At 35.8% G+C, this 10423-nt stretch overlaps 1 protein-coding gene across 1 annotated transcript; it reads left to right on the forward strand.

Annotated features, from left to right (window-relative positions):
* The first annotated feature begins 5867 nt into the window (after positions 1-5867).
* On the forward strand, positions 5868-9831 carry LOC113094161 (ubiquitin-like protein FUBI). Its single transcript, XM_026259820.1, has 5 exons — positions 5868-5976; positions 7087-7167; positions 7251-7395; positions 9488-9543; positions 9627-9831. Exons 2-5 carry the CDS (start codon positions 7093-7095, stop codon positions 9750-9752), a joined length of 402 nt encoding a protein of 133 aa, XP_026115605.1. The 5' UTR covers positions 5868-5976; positions 7087-7092; the 3' UTR covers positions 9753-9831.
* Positions 9832-10423: the final 592 nt, after the last annotated feature.

Below are 10423 nucleotides of genomic sequence, written 5' to 3' on the forward strand. Positions count from 1 at the left end.
ACCCACAGAAGAGGTGGGAGTTCAAAGGAGGAATCTTTATATTACCAAACTGCAGGGAGAGGAAGAGTAGATATAAGTCATGATCTGCAAGATTAATCACAATCTGATGTGATCCCACCACCTCAGAGAAAACCAGTGGAGAACTAAGCCAATAGTAGCGCTGGTGTGTTATTTGGTGTCAGTTCGAGAGTTCGTAGCGGGTTCGCGAATCATTTGAATCAGTTCGGGGATCGCGAATCATATGAGTCAGTTCGGGGATCGCGAATCATTTGAGTCAGTATGTGAGTTCGTAGCGGGTTCGCGAATCATTTGAGTCAGTTCGGGGATCGCGAATCATTTGAGTCAGAATGGGAGTTCGGAGCATAGACATATATAGGTAGACGCCCCATCGAACGCTACTGCCTATTGGCACGAACGAGCCGTGGAGCCGCCATCTTGGACCGGTCGCCAGCTCCACTCAGTGTAACTTGTTTGCCAGGTGCAATGAGCTGTCAGCGCATTTAATTAATCATATCTCACTGAATACCTGATTTTGACGCGGGGTTTTTTTCTGCAAAGGTCATTCATGCAGCTATGATACAGGACACATGGTTCATCGTATTTTAATATTCATAATAGGCATACAGTTACATATTATATTCTGATATAATATATAAGTGACCAGACGCCCAAAATTTTAATATGTGAGGTAGGATATTTATAAATCACACACTATAAATATGATAAAGAAGCAGAAACAGATAGTTGCAGTAAAATAAGATATTTTAATAAGTTGAAGAAACAACTTATTATTATAATTTGTGACATATACACTCTCTGTCTCACACACACACACACACACACACACTCTCTCGCTCTCTCTCTATCTCTCTCTCTCTCACACACACACACACACACTCTCTCTCTCTTTTCTCTCTCTCTCATACACTCAAACACACTAAAATCCCTGAAAGAGGACTGTTTTGCAGAGCTTCTTTCTCGTGCTCCCTTTCTGTAGTTCAAGAGAGGAGAGTTTGTCAACATGGTGGAGCCTAATCTTTAGAAACACAGACACAACCAATGACAACATATCAGACTGATGCTTGTCAATGCCAAACTGGGTCTCCTCAATGTGCTCCCCCAGGAAGGAAAACATCATCTGTCCCAATCTCCTCCCGCACAATGTGTGACTGTTGACACCTGAGGAGCTTGTATTGCTGAAGCTTGGCAGATCACCTTCTCTGCAGCTCTCAGCACCTTATAATAATAATAATAAAAATAATACATATTTATATGGCGCTTTACACAGTACGTTACTCAAATACACTTTACAGAACAGAGAAAATATGAACAAAGCAACCTTAATATACATTACTTCCTGAAATCTGTCGAACAATGTATTAACTTCAGATTGGTTTGTGTTGGTAATAGGCACTAAACGTTACCTTACGCTAAAAGTAAGTTTTCGTGCATTTAACAAGTGCTTTTTCGAACTTCTTTCTGATCTGAATAGTAAGTTATGTGAGAAACACTTGAGTTGGGATACATAGTCTAACTAATGTTAGCTAGCTACGATTTCAGTACAGTACTATAAAAGATCCTTGCTCCTTCTCAATTCTCTGGATTTAAGGACAAACTACAACCAATAGTACAATAGTAATGTTAAATCTTACTTGTGAAAAGTAATCCCGAGCCGTACTTGCGATGGTCCGCCGATTAGAACAGGAAAATGCTGCACAGTAACTGCTGCTACGCAACGAAACTAGGAGTACGAGCGGTTCAAGATGGCGGCCGCAAATCTCGTCGCTCAGTGGCCAATAGGGCGTCTGCTTATATGATGTCTATCGTTCGGAGCGTGATAGCGAGTCATTTGAATCAGTTTGGGGTTCGCGAATCATAGCTGTATATGGATAGGCATTTTTAACTAATTTAGTAGCTAGTTCTAATTATGTTTTCCACGTGTGTTTAAGTGTGTTATGTGAACTCGTATTTTTGGTTTTAATGATGTGCCTTTTAACAGTATCAAGTATATTCAAAAACTAAACAAATCGTGCCTAAAAAGTGCCCGCATCTAGGCTAATGTAAAGTTACATGATGAAGTCATACTAGTGCATGTGGCGCGTGTGCAGTTTGAGTGAGTTCTTTCACTGCATTATTCGGTGTATTCAAATGCATTTATGAATGCACGTGAATGATCACAAGATTCAAGATATTGGGGTTAGAAAATGTATATATTTATATCATTTTATGTAGTTAATCAATATCACACGAAGAGTGCCATTTCAGTTTTTCTCCAAAAATCAGCATGATTAAAATGTGATATTAAGATACTACAAACAATAATTTAATTACAATTACAAAATGTTGCAGAATAATGTAATATATAAATGAATAATAGCCTAAAGAACATTTGTGCCAAAACGGTTCTTTCTTGTCATTATAGAACCTTTTTAGCATAAAAGGTTCTTTGGAGTTGAGTAAAGAACCCTTTTATTAGTAACGCGATTAACTTTGACAGTAACTATTACTGTAACGCATTACCTTTTAAATAAATTAACTCCGTTACCGTTACCATATGGTGCATTGTACATTACTTTTTTAAAAGTGAATTAATTTTGACTGAAGTGCAGCCTAACCTGTTTGCAGCAGCGACACATTGTAGGATTGGTGGATGCTAATCACTGTAAACACGAAGACGCACTGTGGGCGTGTCTCCGTTTATTCAAGTGTGTGCGGCAGTCATGGCGAGTCAAGGCGAGAGCAACACGAGTTTCTCAGAGTGGAAATATGCTCATTATTTCACTTTAGTTGAGCATAAAGACAAAAACCTTTTAGTCAAATGTAAGTTGTGTCTTTCTGGTTCGAATGTCCTATCCTAGCCCAAGAATTTCCAATCCGTGCTCAGATTTTGTAAACCGTACCCTCGGTTTTTGAATCTTTACCCACGAATTCATAATCTGCGCGCACACTTTCGCAATCCGTTCCCATGGATTTGTAAACTGTAGCCTACTCACGGATTCATGCAGCAAGCTGCTACGTGTTAACATACAGTTTTAATGAATATTATTATGAGTGAGCGTAAGTGTCTTAAGTGATTCTCTGTATGTTTTTCTCATACAGGTGAAACATTGTTGAAAACATGCACCTGTCTCTACTGTGGAGTCACCGGCTTTCAGTCAGCTCCTTAGCATGAGAACATAGATTTCATTTTTTAACTGCATTTATATAATACATACATATATATGTTTCTCGAAATTGATTCTGAATAATTCAGATTGTTTTCATTTATTTATTTCAAAATGTTTTGTGTTATGTTGTCCATTGTTGATAGTTTTCATACTTAAGCTGCGAAAGGAACATTTTTAAGGGCTCAACACAACAGCTTTTATGATGCAGAAGCCACTTTAGTTTTTGATTCTGAATATATTAATCAGGTGTTTTGTTATTTATTTCAGAAATCCTTGTGATATACAATTTTCAGTTTGTGCTTGACTTGTCTGACTTCATCAAAATAGTGTTTAAAAATGACTTTCTGTTTTACTTTGTGTTTGTATAGACCATAACGCATAAAAATGCAGTAATGGGAACATTAAAGAAAGTTCTTTAAAAAAGTGACTAAAAGTTACTTTTAACAGTAGTGCATTACTTTTTGGTGTAAGTAATCAACAAAGTAATTGAGTTACTTTTTGAATTAAGTTTGGGATTTCCGAGCGGGTTCGCGAATCATTTGAGTCAGTATGGGAGTTCGGAGCCTGATCGCGAATCATTTGAATCCGTTCGAGAGTTCGTAGCGGGTCCGCGGATCATTTGAATCAGTTGGGGGATCGCGAATCATTTGAGTCAGAATGGGAGTTCGGAGCGGGATCGCGAATCATTTGAGTCAGTTCGGGGATCGCGAATCATTTGAGTCAGAATGGGAGTTCGGAGCGGGATCGCGAATCATTTGAGTCAGTTCGGGGATCGCGAATCATTTGAGTCAGTTCGGGAGTTCGGAGCGGGATAGCGAATCATTTGAATCAGTTTTCGCGAATCATAGCTGTATATGGATAGGCATTTTAAACTAATTTAGTAGCTAGTTCTAATTATGTTTTCCACGTGTATTTAGGTGTGATATGTGAACTCGTATTTTTTGTTTTAATGATGTGCCTTTTAACAGTATCAAGTATATTCAAAAACTAAACAAATCGTGCCTAAAAAGGGCACGCATCTAGGCTAATGTAAAGTTACATGATGAAGTCATACTAGTGCGTGTGGCGCGTGCGCAGTTTGAGTGCGTTCTTTCACTGCATTATTCGGTGTATTCAAATGCATTTATGAATGCATGTGAATGATCACAAGAAGAGACAAGAAGAGATCACACGAAGAGTGCCATTTCAGTTTTTCTCCAAAAATCAGCATGATTAAAATGTGATATTAAGTTACTACAAACAATAATTTGAATATATTATATTATGAATAGTTTTAAAATGAAAACAACAGTAATAGATATTATAAATATATCTTTTGCATCTCAAAATATCAGGTGATTTTGGGGGTGAGATGTGTCATTGTTGTGAGTTTATCATGTATGCAGGTGAAGTATTTGATCTAGTGATGGTCTTGTTTTTCCAGCGTTCCCGTCGAGTCTTTATGGAAAGACTTCTTCCACATGATTTTGAATCCAGGACTAAAGTCTTCAGAGCTGGTTTTGTCTGAGCTCATCAGTATTGTGAGGAACAGCTTATGAAGATATTGTGATGTGTAAAATAATAACAGCAGCAGTGCATATGAATGGTTGGATTTAAAATTAATGTTTTACATTGCTTTTTATACACATTTAATAAACAATTTTTGCAACATAATCTTGAGTGTTTTCTTAATTAATAAAAGAAATGAAGAAAATCTCAATTTAATCTCATTAAAGTTACAGCCATCTAATAGATGATAGTTATTAATGACTAATGAGAGGATGTTGCATGTAATACAGTGTGACACTATACAATAACAACAGTTTTTGATTAAAAACAAAAGCTGCTTAATGCATAATTAAAATAGTAAACATCATTTAAAATATATTTCCTTCTATTAAGAAAATGGTCAAATATTATTTACAAAATAACTTAAACTTAATTCAAATAAACATAATAAAACCTTCCACTAGATGGAGTCATGAAATCTAAGTTGTTGTTATTCCACTTGTTTTATTTAATTATTATAAATTATTTGACCTCTTTGAATCCCCATTGTTTATTTAATGTTGCTCTGGAAACCTGAAAATCTAAATACTAATCATCCTAATTCAACACATTCAGCTATTTGACAATTAATTGCATGAATCACCCTTAAAGCAGTAATTATTAATAATTACTTATTATTTATTATTAAATTAATTCACTCTCTCTTTTCATGATTGCACTTCACAACAACAGCTTGTTAATTTACATGAATTAAATCTAAAAATAGCAGTGAGCATCATGTGCTATAAAATACAACAGTAATAATAAAACCCACAGAAGAGGTGGGAGTTCAAAGGAGGAATCTTTATATTACCAAACTGCAGGGAGAGGAAGAGTAGATATAAGTCATGATCTGCAAGATTAAACCACAAAGGCTGACGCAGAGGTATGTATAACTGCAATATAATATAATTTTGAGCATTATTGCTATTAGTATTATTTTATAAAATTAGGTACATGTAATATAAAAGTACATATGGCAATGTTTTTGCAACAGCTCCAAGTCTCACGCGCAGTGTAGGCTATACGTCACTGTCCGAATCCGTTCACTTATTTATTTGTTCACTCCTTCCTGATATAGTGAACTCAACAGTCATACACTATATAGGGATTAGTGAATGAGTGAATGAGTGAGCGATTTCAGACACGGCATAGGTATGAATGGATTCACCAACCGGAAACGTCACGGTCACGTGTGCAGGGCGCGTCCCAGAGTTCTTTGCTCCGCGCATGCGCGCTGTCCTTTTCTCGTCCAGTAGCGGATCGACTAGCATCATCTAATGTAAGGCCTGCTAATCAAATCACGTATTAGTCTCAGTCGAGGTGTTTAATGTGTTTTATTGATGGATGAATGGCTGTGATAAGTGTTCCCGTGTTTTACAGACACATCTCAAGCACAAATCCGACAGAATGAAGCGTTAAAGCGCGTTTATCTCCTCCGCGTGCTTCTCTCAGGCGCGCTCACGTGGTTTCCGCACAGATCATTTACTCTTTATTTACTCGTATTAAGCCTGTGCTGTGTTCTGAGAGGCTGCATATATAAACTATCAAATTCTCATTATCTTAAAGCAGCACGTTAGTTTTTTGGTTCGTTGTCAGTGTTGATTCTTATTACAGTAATAAAGTACAGTTTGCATTCATCATGTTGACATAATTGTTACATTGAACATTTTAAACGGTAACAAATAACGTTTGAAAATTTAATATTTAAAAGTATTACGTTACATTTGAAATCGGTGCATCGAACGTGTAAAATGTGTTTAACATAGGTTTTTGCCTTTAAGTTGTTTAAAACTGAAAACTTGGTTGCATTTTAAGATTATTTTAACTGTAAAAAATTTTTTTAACTAGTTTTTAACTAAAAAAAAAAACAGAACAAAACAGTATTAAAAAAATTTTGCTTAAGTAACTTAAAAAATTGTTCAACTGTTCTTACCTTTAAAAATTGTTGATTTTATTTTTAAACTTTTTTTAACTAACAATTTTGACAATTGTTTTAGCTTAATTTGTTTAGCACTTTAAAAATGCTTTAGTTTTAAGTTCATATTGTTTTTTTTTTAACATTTAGGATTTTAGATTTGTAACTTTTTTAAAAAAAAATTTGGTATTAACTTGAAAACATTTGTTTAACATTTAAAATGGTTGCTTTTAACTTTAAAAATGTTGATTTTAGCTTTAAAATCCGTTCAACATTTGAAATTAACGTTTGAAAAAAACTGTTACTTTTAACTTGAAAGTGTTACAAATAACTTATAAATAGTTACAAATAATGTCAGTTTGTCAGAAGTAAGCGGTTGTGTTAGCTGCAGGGAGGTGTGTGTTCGTGAGAGAGCACTGATCTGGTGTGTGTGTGTGTGTGTGTATGTGTGTGTGTGTGTGTGTGTGTGCGCAGCTCATCATGCAGCTGTTCCTGCGCGCTCAGACTCTGCACACGCTCCATGTGTCCGGTGAAGAGAGCGTCCGTGATGTGAAGGTGAGCCGCTCTGCTCTTGGTCTCGCTCTGGCAGGGGTCTCGGCCCGTGAGCAGGTCTGATGTGTGTGTGTGTGTGTGTGTAGGCCCGTGTCCAGGCTCTGGAGGGCGTGTCTGTGGACGAGCAGGTTCTTCTTCTGGCTGGAGCTCCTCTGGAGGACGATGTGTCTCTTCTGGACTGTGGTGTGTCCGAGCTCTGCACTCTCGAGCTGACCGTCAGACTCCTGGGAGGTACGTCTGTCTCACTTCATATTCATGCTTTATTCATCTAAACAACACAATGTGATCAATAAATTGATTTTTTTTTTTTTTGAAATGATATTTTTTTTTATAAATGTATAATTAAATATAAAAAAAATTATAATTTAGTGTTGTCAAATGATTAATCACATCTAAAATAAAATTGTTCATGTGTTCTGTGCATATTTATGTACATATAAATATATTTTTATATTTAATATAAATTGAATTAATATTAACATTTTCATGTTAATATTTTCAAAATGAATACTGTTGTGTTGAATTAATACGGTGTGTGTATATTAGGGGTGTAACGATACGCGTATTCGTATTGAACCGTTCGGTACGACGCTTTCGGTTCGGTACGCGGTACGCATTATGTATACCGAACGGTTCGTTGGAGTATTTAATTATATTTGAAAAAAAAAAAAGAGAGAGAGAGAAATATAATGATATGCGTTCAACAAGGTAGCCCAATAACCCAAACAACGTAACAGGCAACGCCCCTGACACTCCCGAAGAAGAAAAAAACACCATCTTATATGTTTATGTTAGGCTACTCAGCAGGCGCTCGCTCACTCAGTACACGCTGAAGGCTCGTTGCAAAATAGCCAATGCGTTTAACAGACTAGAAATGAGAAGATCCTCCAATAACCAACAGGTCTGGTGTTTGGGTGCACTTTGGATTCCCTTTAAGCTATAATGGTGATGGCAAGAGAGTGGTGGATAAAAAAACAACGGTATGTCGCATCTGCAACATGACAGGGTACACCAGCGGGATTACAAAAAAAAAAAAAAAAAAAACACCAGCGGGAATATCTGGGATATATGCGTCAGTACTATCTGGGAAAAGACGAAAAAAAGGAGAAACATGCACGCAGCAAACTATCCCTGCATCATTTAGACACTATAGCTTACAGGGAATCCAACCCAAACACCAGACCTGTTGGTTATTTTAGGATCTTATATTTCTGGTCTGTTAAATGCATTCGACATTTTGCAACGAGCCTTCAGCGCGTGCTGAGTGAGCGAGCGCCTTAGGGTCCGTTCACATATCGTGCCTAAAAACGCATGGAAAACGCTAAGCGCGTCTTTCTCCTCCTTTCCAAAGCGCTTGGGCAGAAGCGCTCATGAGGTGTCTGTCTTTGCTAAGCAACAATGACGTGCTCTCTCCATGAGACGCGGAAATTTCAGCGAAGGATAAATGGATTTGCAGCTCTAAAAATCGCTTGCAGTAGCTCTGCTACTAAATTTATTTCAAAATTGCAATCCATATACAACTATGATCAGCTGTTCCTTCATCTTGGCTGAGCTCTCAACCTTGTTACGGGAAAGGAGGAAGCTGATTGGTTGGTTCTTGTCACATGACCCGCGGTGCGCTTGCGGCATTCTGAAAAGTTGAGATGTTTTTACATTTTGCTGTATCTAAAACGTATCGAACCGAACCGAACCGAACCGTGACATCAGTGTATCGTATCGAACCGAACCGTGAATTTTGTGAACCGTTACACCCCTAGTGTATATATTATATAAGGACACGCACATATGAAAAAAATATTTTGGATGCAATTAATTACGATCACTTTTTTGCACTAAATCACTAAATTTCTTAATATTATATAAAATTTTAGTAATTAATTCTATTTCATGTTTAATATTTACTTTATATATTAAATATTATTATTATTATTATTATTATTATAAAAATACAAATATTGTATGTCAAAATAATTCATGAGATTTTAATATTTGAGTATATTTAATTTCTTTTTATAGTTTTCTAAATGAAATCATTTGTACGTATTAAAGAAAATACTGTTTAACCATTTAAAAGCTTTTTATTTAAAAAATATATATTTGTAGTAATTTATTTCATAATTTTTTTTTCCATTTTTTCTATATATATTTTTTATGTAATATTTAAAAACTAATATATATATATATATATATATATATATATATATATATATGTGTATGTATGTGTGTATTTTTTGTAAATATTAAAATCTCATTCAGATCAGTATTTCTTCACCTGACTGCTGATGTTTCTGGACTCGTGTGTGTGTGTGTGTGTGTTGATCAGGTAAAGTCCACGGATCTCTGGCTCGTGCCGGTAAAGTAAGAGGACAGACTCCCAAAGTAAGTCCGTTACATCTGTTTCTCGTGAGATGAAGCGTGATCTTATGTGTGGTGTGTTCTGAAGCGCTTCTGTCCGTCTGCAGGTGGACAAACAGGAGAAGAAGAAGAAGAAGACGGGCCGAGCCAAGCGTCGCATCCAGTACAACCGCCGCTTCGTCAACGTGGTGCCCACCTTCGGCAAGAAGAAGGGTCCCAACGCTAACTCCTAAACCCTGACGAGAACCAGAGAGTTTCACAGCTCCACGCGCTTTCTCTCAGTTTGAGGAAATAAAAAATGTAATAAATCCACCCTGTGCTGTCAAATACTTCCAGAAGGAGTCAAGTGCCTTTAAATCAAGAATAAGATACTGACACAAGAACTAAAATGTAAATCGTCAATAAGAGAAATCTTAATTTAATCGAGGTCCGTATTGAAGTCATATAAGTAAATATTAATGTTAATATTCTCATTCCTTTCTGACTTTATGATTTCAACAGAGACGTGCACATGTTAAAGATGGATATCTATTAGTGTATCATTCTAACTAATATCTAATAATTCTAATCTACAGCACACACACTTATGTCATTTAATATTAATATTTAATCTTATAGTAGCTTCATAATTTGATAGGTTTAAAGTTGACAACATTTTGGAGATATACAGTGATTTTTGGTTCTAAAAATGTATATATTTGTGTCCATGTATTTATATATACACACATAATGTAAAATGCATATAGAAAAGTATGCATATTTGTATATGTTTATAGTAAGTAACATTTTAAAAGTTTTTGTATTTGATTTGCTTTTTCCAAATGAATAACAAATTTTGCTATGCATTTTTTTTTTTTTTTTTTGGTAAAATACATTAATGATAAGGTTATTAAAAGTGCATGTA

This window comes from Carassius auratus, unplaced genomic scaffold (assembly GCF_003368295.1).
Source record: "Carassius auratus strain Wakin unplaced genomic scaffold, ASM336829v1 scaf_tig00215265, whole genome shotgun sequence".
NCBI classification, from domain to species: Eukaryota; Metazoa; Chordata; class Actinopteri; order Cypriniformes; family Cyprinidae; genus Carassius; species Carassius auratus.